Source organism: Sapajus apella, unplaced genomic scaffold, assembly GCF_009761245.1.
Source record: "Sapajus apella isolate SASKATOON/1434 unplaced genomic scaffold, GSC_monkey_1.0 scaffold68, whole genome shotgun sequence".
Classification (NCBI taxonomy): domain Eukaryota; kingdom Metazoa; phylum Chordata; class Mammalia; order Primates; family Cebidae; genus Sapajus; species Sapajus apella.
In genome coordinates this window covers 7166742-7179990 of record NW_022437008.1, presented here as the reverse complement: position 1 = coordinate 7179990, position 13249 = coordinate 7166742, and the positions used below count along the sequence as shown (strand labels likewise).

Sequence of the window (13249 nt, the reverse complement as noted above, 5' to 3'; positions counted from 1 at the left end):
CTCCCAGGTGAGCACAGGAAAGGGGAGGAAGGCGGGGAGGCTGGCGGGGGGGGCGCGTAGGCGAGGAGGAGAGGGAGCTGGGTGGGGGCTGGGAGGCGAGGCTGCAGGAAGCTCGGGGGCTTGCAGGCGGAGGGCATAGGGCCCTCAGTCCTGGGGTCCTGCAGAGCTTCAAGGACTGTGTCCGCAGGTCCAGGACAGCTGTGCTGCTGCTAGGAACAACCTTCCTGCTGTGGCTGTGTCAATGCAGACCCTGGCTCACTGCTGTCCTGCTGGGCTCGCCCACCTGTCCCAGCAGTGCCTCCCCCCGCTCCCCTCACCATGCACGCAGGGTCTGCATGGGGTGGGCAGGAGCCACGCTGAGCTTGGATCCCACCCGGCCTCCGGTGCATGGCACTCCCCGAGGTCCTGCAGCTGCCAGGCCTGCCCTGCCACCCGCCTGTGGGCTCCCGGCCGCCAGTGCAGCCTCCCTCCCTGCCGACTGTGACTGTGAGGAATGCTCCCCCTCCGGCTCTAGGATCAGGGTCCAAGGCCTGCATTCCTCAGCTCCCCGGGGTCCTGATCGTTCTTTCCTGCCTCTCCTTTGGGCATAGCTATGGGGTTTCCTGCTTTATTTACTCTCCCTGGAAGGTCACACGATGCAGTCGGGCAGTCTCGGTGGGGTGTTTGTCTTGGCTCAGGAACTGAACCCACAAACTCAGGGCATTTCCGCTGGGACAGGGCAGGGGGCTGACCTGGCCACAGCCTCCTCGATGCTATGGGAGGCGACCCGCCCCATCTGGAGGGCAGCTCTGTGGGCCCAGGGCCCGCCTCACTGGCCTTCACTGTGTGTGATCCAGATGGAGTCCGCCTCTGTCCTTAGGGGACATCAGTGCCACACAGCTCAGTGAGGGTGATGGGTGGTAGGGGGGCTTGCTGGGGGTCTGCTCCATCCCCTCACACAGGGATCTTCTAGACCCCACACTGGTCTGGGCAGTGAAGCCCAGAAGTGGGCGGGAGTGGGGCTGGGGAGAGGACCTGGCTCCCATAGCTGGGCTTGGCATGGTGACCCAGACACCCCTGAGAGGCCTGAGGCCTATGCCTGCCCCAAGAGTAGGCATGAACCAGGTAGCCCCACAGGACAGGAGACCCAGCTCAGACCTTTCTCAGTGGCACATGGGGCTTGGGGACTTGCTCACAGGCCTGGCCGATTTCTGGACAGAATTGGGGCTGCTGACTTGGGCCACTGAACTGGCCAGGATGCCAGCTGTGGAGATGCCACCCAAGTCCTGCCCGGGCCGCAGCAAGCTTTCCTGCAGGTGAGGACAGCCAGGGCTTCGCCACCACGGTCTCAGCCCAGGATGAGGGGTAAGACAATGGCTTTCCCATTAAACACTCCCCAGGCCTCGGCCCCTCCTGCTTCCCGTGGCCTGGTGCTGCCTCTGGCTCCCTGATGGGCCTGGCACTGCTTGCTGACCATGCTGAGTTCCTTGACCCGATGCTTGGGTGTATAGGGTTGCTGGATGTGGGGTCGGCCCCTCACAGGCCACAGAGCTCTGCTTTGCTGCTGGGAGCCTCAGCTCCTTCCAGCCCGGGGCTTTGACTTCCTGGACATCCGGATTTCACAACTGCCCGTGGACGTCTGACGCTACTACTTGATGTGATGGTGACACAGTCTGCAATGACACAGCCCACCTTGGCACAGCTGCAGAACGGCAGTCCAACCCTGCACGTGGAGGCTGTCCAAGAGACCCTGGCCCATCTGAGAGGCTGTGCCTGGTGGAGGGCCCTCCGTGGAGAGGGCCGTCCTCGCTTCTGGGTAGAGGGGCTGTGCTCACAGATACCACGTGAATACACCGCAGCCCACGCTCGCCTGCCAAACCCTCCTGCCAGATCTGAAACACTGATCATTCATTCGAGTGACTAGTGTTATTCCAAACTGAGCGAGAAATTAGGATCCCTAGAGTGAAGGCAGGAGGAAGAGCAGTGCCCCTTGGGTGACTGCTTCAAAGACGCTAGAATTGACAGCTAATCGGGGATGCTTCCCATAGCTGAAGAGTCAGAGAGGAAGAAGGAACGCAGTGAGCACTCTGCCCCGTCCCTTCCTGTACGTCCTTTGTGGATTTCACAAGCACAAGGGAATTCACACTCCCTCCCTCTTCCTTTTACCCACAAAGGCCCACTGGCCATACCCTCCTGAGCTCTTCTGTCCGCACCCACTCATCTGCCTGGAGACACCTGTGTATTCAGACTCAGGTGTGGCAGCTACTTTTTTCTTTTTTTGAGACAGGGTCTCTCTCCATCACCCAGGCTAGGGTGCCGTGGTGTGATCTTGGCTCACTGCAGCCTCCGCCCCTCCGGTTCAAGCAATTCTGAGTTCAAGCCTTCTGAGTAGCTGGTATTACATGTGTCAGCCACCACACCTAGCTAATTTTTGTAATTTTAGTAGAGACAAGGTCTGTCCATGTTGCCCAGGCTGGTCTTGAACTCCTGACCTCAAGTGATCTGCCCGCCTTAGTCTCCCAAAGTGCTGGGATTATAAGCATGAGCCACAGTGCCCAGCCTGCTGCTTTTTAAGCAAAGCAATTCCACACAAAATGCTGTTTTCCTTGGCAGTCACTAAACCAGGTGAGTCCCATCAGCACTGACACCCATCGAGAGCTTACTGACTTTTGGATTTTCTGTCTTGCCTTCCTTTGGGGGCATACCTGAGGTCCTGCTGCTTGCACTCCTGTGTTTGTCAAGTTCTGTTCCGTTGGATGCGTGAGGATATAGGCCTGGGGCCTGGCACTGCCCCCAGTGTCCCTCCTCGGCCTCTGGTGGGGGCTCCTGAGGCTGGACTGGGCACCCTCTAGAAAGGCCTGCCCACAGTCTGCCTCCTCTTAAAGCAACAGTAGCTGAGGGCCCCTGTGAAGCAGCACTTGGGCCAGCGGTTGAGGCTGCAACTCATCCCAGCAATGGGCAGTGGGGCCACGGGGACTGTTTAGTCGATTGCCGAGACATTGAGTTTTGAGGCCCCGAGACGCCATATCCTGGAGGCTCCCGATCTTTCTTTCCTCTTTTTTTTTCCTGAATGCTGAGAGCACACTGGGCAGCTGCCAGCTCTCTGTGGGTCCTTAACAGAGGGCACTCCATCTCTAACCAGATGCCGCAGTCCAGAGCTGGCTGAGACCACCCTGGGGTAGACTCTTGGGAGAGCAGGGGACTATCCCTGGCCTGTTGGGGACTTAAGTAAGGTACCCCACCAGCAGGCGGCAGAGCTGGGGCTGGGCTGGGGGCGCTCATGGGTCTGGGGCCTGCATCCTGGACTCTGAAGCCTCACTCTACTGCATTGTCCCCTCTGCCCGCGGTCAGCCCACATGGTTCCTGGAATACACCTGAGCTCCCCTACATGGGCCGCCTTGGGCCTGCCTGTCTCTCTGGAGGTGTGTATAGCTGGGGGTGGGAGGCAGTGGGCAAGGGTGGGAGCAAGCTGGAAGGCCAGACTACAGCCCGGGCTAGGCCAACACGAAGTGCTCTCTGACCTCGACCCAGAGGGAGGGACTCCAGGCTGCAGGGGGTGGCTGGAGCCTGTGTGCTGAGGGTGGGCCCTGGCCGGGTAATCCAGCTGTGAGCGAAGGCCACTGTCCCGTGCTGCTGCGGCCCTGGCCCCAGCCCAGACCTGATTTTCCACCTCTGGGAGTTTGTGGTGGCACCAAATGACCGAATTGGCTGGAGACTGTTGCTTACAACCAAAGACGCAGAGCCCGGGTGCCTTGGGGGGGCCGGCTGTGCCGGGGCCGGTGTGTGCAGGGAAACCCCTCTGCACTGCAGGCTGGAGCCTGGCAGCTGCCACACAGACCCCAGCCAGGCTCGAGGGAGCCATGTGTCTGTAGAGGGCCAGGCCTGGGGGTTGGCCGGCACATGGTGACCCACAGGACCCTGCCCAGGCTCTGGGAATCCAAAGACTGCAGCAGTGGGGCTGTGCTGAAGCCCTGGAGGCCTGAAGCAAGAACATGTCCAGAGCACATGCCTCAATCCTCTCCGCCAGGCAAAGGGGACAAACAGGGACCTCCCATCCCTGCTGGGAAAGTTTCCATTATTGCAGGGCAGAGAGCTGGGGTTCGACCCTTTGGGTGCCGGACTCCACCCTGCCAGGGCTATGGAGGGCCCGGGGTCACCTGGAAGGAGCCTGGCTGAGTGGGATGGGGAGAGTGGGAGGTGCCCGGGGGAACGCCTGAAAGCTGGCCTTGTTGGCAGGATGCTGGCCCCCCTCCAGGGGACCTCCTCTGCCAGCCCCGCCAGACCTCAACAGCATGCGGTGGGAGGTCAAGGGGCACAAGTTGGGCCTGTACAGGCTGCCCGGGGTTGGGAAGGGCGGGGGCAGGACAGGTTGGCCTATGCCGGCTGCTGGGAGAGACAAACACCAGGCCCACCCTGGCCTCAACATGACCATCATGTGGTGACTGACCCCTGCAGGGCACTGCCACATGGTGGGCGGCCTTGCAGGTGCTTCACATGGCTTAACTTAGTTTCCCTGAGCCGCTGTCTTCCCATGTACAGACTTGGAAACAACCACCCAGAGGAGGGCTTTCAGTCCAAAGTCACAGAGTGCTGAGTGGGTCTTGGACCTGCTCTGACCCCATGTCAGTGTCCACAGTGGGCCGAGTCCTCCCTGGAGTAGATGCTACTTAAGGATATAAGGATAAAGGCAGGGGACAGGCTAGCGTGCTGGCAGCCAGTGGAGACACGCAGGTGGAAGCCACCAGATGGAGGGGGGCTTGGTCTGAGCCCCCAATTCCTGGTTCTGTCTGTCCCTGCCTGATGGTCTGCCTTGTTTCCTAGGAGCGACCCTGGAGACCTGACGCCACCAGAATCTCAGGGATTAAGCATCTGGAGTGTGGACAGATTCAAGTCACGAAATGCAGGCCCACTTCCCGCAGGCACCTGCCACACGGCAGCCTCCGCCGCCCCCACCCCTCCACGCCAGGTACACCTTCCCCCACCACCCTGCTGCTCACCTGGCTTCATAGCGCCCATGACGGCGCGGGAGCTCCGCAGCACCGCCTCGTAGATGGCCTTCTGGTCTGCAGTGAACTTGCCGTTGGCGGGAAAGGAGCAGGTGATGTCAGATGCAAAGCAGTAATATTCACCGCCCATGTCGAACAGGCTGCGGGAAGAGGAGGGCAGGGCAGGTGGGTACTGGGTGCCACTGCCCCTCTTATCCTTACAGGTCCCCGCCTGCCCTGGACTCCAGGGCAGCCCAGGTCCTGGATGCAGCAGAGGCTCCTCCCCTTCACAATGAGACTGGTGTGGAGAACTCCCACCTGCTGTCTCCCATGGGTGTGTGGGCAGGAAGGAAACCCGAAGCCATCCTGAGAGACCTGTGTTCCCAGGAAAAAAGGGGCTCAAGGCTCAGCCTGGGCAGGGAAGACTGAGGGGAATGGCACAGTCCTATGCAGGACCCTGCCCCTGAGGGCTGGCCTCCAAGAGCTCAGCCATGGAGACTTGCCTGGAGAGCTAAGGAGAGGCAGAGATGCCCCAGGACCCCGCCCTGTGCCTGGCCTCCAGCCAGCACACAGCCCAACAGGCCCTCCAAGGTCTCCCTGCACCCAGCACAAAGCATAGGCTGAGGCTGCGCTTGTGGGAAGCAGAGGAGGAGGGGGCAGGGTGGGGGCTCCGGGTATGATGCACAGCCTAGAACCCAGTGCCTGAATCACACCACCTACTTCTCCCAGGACCCAGAGCATCTGGGTGGAAACTCAGGTGGTGGCTAGGGCCCCCTAGCTGGAGAGATGTGCCTGCACTACCCCTCTGCCCACAGGGGTGGGACGGACAGACTCTGCCAGGGCCCATGGGGAGGGCAAGGAGGAAGTACCAGATGGCCTCAAGTCCAGAAGGCTTTCCCAGTGCCTGCTGGCCACACGCCCCCAGAAGCCAGATGGGCCCTCTCACCCTGTCCACCTGCACCCTGGTACCCTCCAGTGGCAGGCAGAGACCAGCAGGATGCAGGCAGGGGCAAGAAGAATGGGGCAGAGGTGCCAGCTGTCCAGGACAGAAGGGGCCTGGGGGCCAGCAGAGGCAGAATGGCGTGGGACAGACGGTGTGAGGCAGATGGCGTGGGACAGACAGTGTGGGGCAGACACGTGGGACAGGAGGCATGGGACCGACAGCAACAGATGACAGGAGGCCTGCTGAGGCAGGAGGAGGGTGGCTGAGGCTGCCCTCGAGATGCCCCGTGAGAGGGGCCCTTGGCACAGCAGGGCCAGAAGGAGTGGGCCTGTCTTTGCTGTGCAAAGGGCCTCAGGGCCCTCTCTGGGCAATGGCAGAGAAGCCGCCCGTGACTCATCCTGCAGTAAGGAAGACACAGGATAAGGGAAGGGATGCTGGACCCAAACCTGGCTCCCAGGACTACCCGGAAGCAGCCCAGGTAGACAAGGCTGGGCCTGGCTGAGGGGTGGAGGGGTACACATGGTGCCCCTTCCACTGCGTCCTGCCTCGGGAGGCTGCAGGCAGCAGACAGAGCAGAACCCTTGGGCCCACTCAGCCCCTTCACAGGTCATGGCCAAGTCACGACGCTGGTTCAGCCCCAGGACCAAAGCCCGCCGCGTCTGCAGGGTCCAGAACCAGAGCCAGGAGGGGCTGAGGAGGTACAGCTGTCCCTCTCTGGCTCCACCCTGGGCTTCCCACGGGGTCCATCTGCAGCCGCGTGAGTCCTGGCAAGTCTGAGGCTAGGGGCACAGCCGCGGCTTCCATCACGAGAGCCTCTCACCCAAATCCGAGCTCTCATGGTAAACACGGCCACTCCGCAAACATTCCAGAAGCTGCCTGTGGGGGGTCCTGTCCCATGGGAGGCAGCCGGGGGTGGAGGACCCTGGCCCCACGTGGAGCAAGGAGTGGGGCCACGTGGCCAGACAGGCAGCATCAGCCGACCCACACAGGCAGGTTTCTAAAGGAGAAACTTGAATGCACAACCAGGACGCTTTGCTGAAATCCAAAGTCCCCAGCCGGGCGCTTTTTAATCTCCTATGTTTTCTGATTGCAAAACACCATCAGCAGTGTCAACAGGGCAGAAAGGTCCAGATAACACCTCAGGTGACTCTCTGGGTGGGGGATGAGCCCCGCCTGCACAACAGGGAGCTTCAGGTTGGGTCAGAATCACAGGATCTCTGGATGTGGTGGGCTGCTTGGGCCAACATCTGCCTGGAAGTTTACTTCTGCTCAGGGCACAGGCTTCCCCACGGCTGGCCTGGAGGGTGGGGCATGTCGGAGCCCTAAACTGAAGGGAAACTGAGGCTCAGAACATGGGTCCAGGAAAGCCCTGAGTCAGGAGGGTAAACAATTTGGAGCCTGGAGATGGGTTCTCCTGTCCTGGCTACAGCGCTCAGCCTCCAGGGCCTCAGTCTCCCCATCTGTAAAATGGGACCCTCTCACCACTGTAGTTCTGTGTCCTCTTGGGGCCAGCAGTGGGGAGTGGAGCTGTATGGACCATGGCCTAGTTTTGCCTGGGGACAGCTAAGCGTTTTCATTTAGGTTCCCCAGAGTCGACCAAGGAAAATGGTTTGTGGTTTGTTGGTTTGAGAACATGCAAGAATGTCCTGGGCAGAGAGGACAGGGCCATGGGGGACACGGATTCCTTAGGAGGCACCAAATCAGAAGGTGACCTGCAGCAGCAACCAGGACAGAAGGCCCTTCAGACTGTGCTGATACAAAAGAAAAGGCAGAAACTGAACTATTGTTAAAAAACAACAACAACAAAACAGACAAACAAATCAGGAAGCCCACAAGAATACCCCGAACGCTGGAATCATCTAGAAGCGTCAAAACAAGACTGTTCTCCAGTGCAGATCAGACTCGGATCCAGTTCCCCAAACTCTTGTCAGCAAAGCAGAAAGAGCATGGGCTAGCGGGTGCCTAGATATCATTGGTCAGTCTGACTTTATCTTCCAGCTTCTAGAAGGCTCCAATTGCATTTCTTGTTTGAAAATCATCTGCTTTCTGGAGAGGGAAGTATACACCCAGCCAGCCAGCTCCATCCCGCCCAGCGAGGCCCGGGCACGGAGCTGAAGTCTATTTTTGTGCTCCTCTCAGTTCCCTATCTTTTTCTGCCTTAAAAAAAAAAAAAAAAATCCCCCTAGCGTTTCTACACACATAAGTTATTCAGATGCAAGCCTTTCTGGAATCCAGGGACGAAGGCCATGGCTTTGATAAATCATCTCCCTCCCACTCCTCTGTGTCCACTTTATCCATCCTCTGAACGCAAACCGACAACGGAGGATTCGGTCATACATTGGCTCAGTGGAGAACAGGAACACAGGATCCCTCCTTCCTGGCTGTCTGGGGACCCTACCATCTTTGGCCGAGAGAGTCTCTGATAATACAAGACATCTGGGAGATGGGACGCATCTCCAAGCAACATGCTGGCGTCTCACTCCCCACATGTGTTCTGAGGGCTCTGTTCTGGCCGGGAAGAGAGGTTCTGTCTTCCGCTGGCTCCTTCTGGGTAGCTTTGGGCCCGGGCTACCTGCCACCATTGGCCCACCCAGACCCTCCCTGGGCCCCACTGCAGGGACTGGCCAGCCCACAGGCAGAAGGCCTCCAAGATGGGACGGCCACTGTCAGAAGGCTTGGGAACAGTTTTTCGGGGGAAATGCTGCAATGTTTACATGAGAGCCACTTTGGACTTGGTGTGCAGTTTCATTTGAGTCCCCTGAGTCGTGGCGCCGCTCTTAGCTGTTCAATCCAGCATTTTACGCGTGCGGGAAATTCAGGCCTGAGAGAGTTTCAGACTCCTATGTGTAGCCGCCCTGATCAGTGTCCCAGGCCAGGCTGGGGGATTTCTGAGCAGCAGGAAGCCCTTGCTTCTCCTCAGTGTGAGACAGAAAGGAAGGCGTACGGGTCACCCACAGCGGGCAGCCCCTGCAGACACGGCGGCGAGCTGTGGTCTCCAGGGTGCATTGGGTCACTGACTGCTCCCAGCCAGGCCTTCTGTGGAGTGCCAAGCTCCAAGTGTGGCCAGCAGGGGCAAAGGCCACCACTCAGAGTCCTTGAGGCTCCCCGTGCCACCGCCTGACCCACCAAGGGGACCTCTCTCGAGTGCCTTCTTGGGCATCTCTGCTCCCCTCCTGTGTGATGGCCGCTCCTCCAGGGCCTGGGCAGACAGGAAAGTTGCCCGTGCCACCAGCACATAACCACAGCTTCTGGTCCCCGGAGCCAGCGATCACTGGTGCATGCAGTGGGTGACAGGGGCAGCTGTGTGCTGTGGGCCTCCCGGGTGCCTGGAGTGGCACTGCCATTTTATATATGACATGGACAGCTAGGGACCAGGGTCCCGGAAGAGCACACAGGGTGCCTCACGGAGAGGTGGGTGAGACACAAGGACAGCTGCCAGGAAAGCACAGTGGGGCGAGGCCCGGGCATCAGGGCAGTGGCCTTGGCAGGCGGGAGGGAGAGTCACACGCACAGCACATGTTGCATTTTGCTTTTTTTGGTGACCAGTGTCTCATGATGTCTGGGAGCACCCAGGCCGTCTGGACAAGTGCTGTGGGTCATGACATCAGCTGAGGCGGGTGCAGCCATGAAGCACAAACAAGAGACAAATGCAAAACGTGTGGGCAGGTGTCTGCTCATAACCAGGCCTGTCCATGTGTACGAGGATGGGTGAGAATGGAGAGCGTGCTGCTAACTGGGAGGGGATGAGACGGTCACGGCCTGCAGGTCTGGGCAGTGAGCTGGCCGGGGCCTGGGCCCTCCCGAGGGCATTCTCTGGCCCCAAGAGCATGCCTTTAAGACGGCAGAGTGCTCAGGCCAGGGCTTGCTGGTGACAACAAGCCTCCCAGGGAGGAAACAGCAAGGTGGCAGGGGAGGGCTGGGCTGGGCTGGGCTGGGCCGGGCAGCAAAGAACAGGCCCAGGGGCAACACTCTACCCTGGAGCTCACCAAGGCATCGGGCCCCACGTGGAGCGGGGCGAGGGGGTCCCCAGGAACTTGCCACCTGTGGGGGCTGCAGCGTGCTAGTGGCACACAGGCTCAGGCTGAGCAGACAGCAGGAGCGGGTACCCAGGCTGCAGGGTCCCCACATGAGGCCACAGTGGCTGCTGAGGTCCTGGGTAAGCAGGGACCCCGCAGCCTGCAGGGGCGAGGGATGACTGTTGTCTAGGCTGGGAAGTAGGGGAAGAGGGCACTGGTGGCTGCTGAGTGTGGGGCTGGGACAGGTCTTTCCACCTAACCAGGCTGGCTGCCCACCCCCGCAACCAGGAGCAACACAGACCAGGCCCAGACCCACCGTCCTGAGACAACGCTGCCCTCTGCTGGCCAGTGCTGGAAGGACCGGCTCGAGGCCCACTAGCGGCATACTGACTGGGGCAACCAAGGCGTGGGGCGTGCTGGGTGCTCTAGAAGCTCTTCGAGGGGCCACAGTAGGTTAAGGCCCCCACCCCCACCACCTGATCAGGAAGTGAGGGAGGCAGGACGCATGTCGAAGCTGCTTTCCCAACCAGAGCCCTTCACCACTGCTCCACAGGGTGAGCCTGCCTGGGGCCTGGGGCAGCCTCAGGCCTGGAGTGCTGCAAGGCGTGGGCCCTCTCTGGGTGCCCTGCTTCCCAGAATCATGGATCATGCGCCCCCTGCCCTGGCTGCGAAGCTCGCCGGCCTACAGTGCCTCCGCCCACCTGGGGGGCCCTGGTACCCACAGCCCAGGTTGGTTGTGGAAAGACAGAGCATCACACAGGGGCTCAGAAGATGACCAGGAAGAGCAGGGAGAGGAGTCCTGGTCACCTCTGTGCTCACACAAACCCGCTCATGGCTGGAGTGAGTGGGGAGATGTCTTCTGGGGCCTACCACTTAGGAAGGGCCTCCAGTGACCTCAGGCTCCTCGCTCCGTGTGAACATGTTGAAAGCTTTAATTAGCAAGTGTGCTGCGCTTTTGTAACCCTGTCCTTGAAGATCTGCCTGAATGCTTTAAAAAGGAAAACAATAAGCAGCAAATAGCCCCTCTAGTACAGGGATTTGCAGATGGGGTTCATGGCGAACCACAGGGTCACAGCGGGAAAGGGCTCTGAGAACAACAGCAAAACCCCCAGAGGCTTGGCGGCTACAGGCCCACACAGGACCACGTGGCTCTGAACCACGCCGAGGGGGTGTAGCCACAACAAAGCCCGGTCCCTCACCACTGCGCACATGCAAGGGGTGGGCAGGATCCTGCCCAGAGACGCGGGAAGGCGCCTGAGGGGCGGCTGGCTGGGTGTGAGGAACAGCCCTCAGGATGCCCGCCCGTCTCAGTCCTTGGCTGAGAAGCCTGACCCTGATGGAACCAGCGTGTCTGGTTCACAGCCCTTCTCTGGCCATGACCGTGGCCGACAGCGAACTCAGCCCAGCTCCAGGGAAGCTCCTGGAAGGGTAAGGATGGAGGACTGGGAGCGGGCCTGGTCGACTCCAAACCCCACCTGGCACACACATCATGGAGGACACTTTTGGGGCTGAAGACACAGAATAGGACAACCACAGATGGGAGCTGTCGGAGAAAAAACCAGGCCTGGCCCCAGCTCTGCCGGTGGCTCTCACCTCCAGCCTGTGCTGCAGAACCAGCTGCTGGAAGTAGGTATTGGGAGCTGGTCTGCCCAGCTTGGTGAAGACACCGGGGCTGCCGCTGCCATTCTCGCCCAAGGAGTGCCCACGCTGTGCCAGGCCCATGCCCTGCGCTGTGCACAGGTGGCCACTGCAAGAGAGAGAGGGAGGCAAGGGCTTGCACTGTGCTCACTGCCACGCAGCATGGCCTCAGTCAGCTCCGTGTGTGTATTCATGTGTGTGCGTGTTCGTATCTGGGAGTGTTCATATCTGGGACTGTGGAGAGAGGGATGGAAAAGGCTGGCCTCTCTTAGGTATCCCCCATCCTTCTCCAGTACAGCTGTATAATCTGGCTGCCCTGGACCAGCTCTGATTCCCTGCAAAATCCCACTTGTAGAAGCTAAAATATCTCTGGGGTGTCCCCACTCCGTCAAAGGACTGCAACGCAGAGCATGCCATTGTAGCAGGCGCACTGCTCTGGGAGGCTCTCGGCTTCAGGAGGAATTCTACGCTGGGCCCGTGTTTTGGTTTCATACCTTAGGATGAAGTATTGTGGCTTTTATGTTGGGATAACAGAGTGATTTATTATTTACCGAACGCAGTAGGCGCTGAGCAGATCAATTTCAATACAACAATGGATTATAAATGCCGCCAGCAATCCGGCAGTAGCAGTAATCAACAAAACATGTTGTTCTAAATGCTGCATAATAAATTGACTATAATAAACTCGTAATTATTCTACTGGCTACATTTCAAAGTTAGCACTAGAAAAATCAAATCACCAATTTGGATTTGGCATTAACATCCTCGAATCACTCCTGCCTGTTCAGCTGCAGCCGGGAGACGCAGGTGCCATGTGCTGTCCCAGAGGGCCGAGGCCACAGCATCCCGGCTATGTGGCCTGATGTGCCCAGAACCCTGGCCTGTCAGGGGCCGGCGCAGGAGTACAGCTGGGATTAGCCTCTCACGGGGTAAGGACCCCCTCCCCTCTCTGGGGCAGATAAAGAGGGTCATGGAGGAGTAGCCACTTCCTCCGGGGTGTGCTAAGCCCATAGAGGAGAAAAGCTCATGGCCATGTGGCTGGCACAGGGCTCTCCAGCCACCCAGAGGTGTGCCCTGGACAGTGAGGACCCACTGGTATGGCTGGGTCCCTGCCTATGCCTTGAGACTGGGTTCCCCTGTTCTCCAGGCCCAGCCAGAATGGGCCACAGGGTTAAACAGCTTTAGAAAAGCTTTCAGGGCTGGGCACTGTGGCTCACATCTATAACCCCAGCACTTTGGGAGGCCGAGGCAAGAGGATCACTTGAGCCCAGGAGTTCCAGGACCAGCCTGTCTTTTTAATATGAAAAATGAAAAATTTAGCTGGGTGTGGTGGCTTGTACCTGTAGTCTCAGCTACTTGGGAGGCTGAGGTGGGAGGATCACTTGAGCCCAGGAGTTCGAGGCTGCAGTGAGCTGTGATTATACCACTGCACATCAGCCTGGGAGGCAGAGCAAGACTTGTCTCTTAAAAAGAAAATTTTCAGGAGGAGGCCAGGTGGTCTCTAGTGCCACTGGTGGGTCCACGCGTGGGGGCTGGGCTGCCACCCTCTCCTGCTCTGGTCCCCGGCTGAGCCAAGTCTGAGTTTGCCAATTCCGTCCCTATGTCCCTCTGCCTGGGGCAGTGGCCCAGCTGCTCTGCCTCGCACACCAGGGCCTGTGGGGAGGATCGCGAGTCCTCCAATGGGAGAA

The 13249-nt window shown here is 59.5% G+C and overlaps 1 protein-coding gene across 1 annotated transcript in view; it reads right to left on the bottom strand.

Moving 5' to 3' along the window:
- PEPD (peptidase D) overlaps positions 1-13249 on the bottom strand; it is a 126813-nt gene that overhangs the window by 9276 nt on the left and 104288 nt on the right. The window contains exon 12 of the mRNA XM_032249123.1: positions 4977-5125. Coding sequence (XP_032105014.1) covers positions 4977-5125 — 149 coding nt within the window. The remainder of the gene's footprint in view (positions 1-4976; positions 5126-13249) is intronic.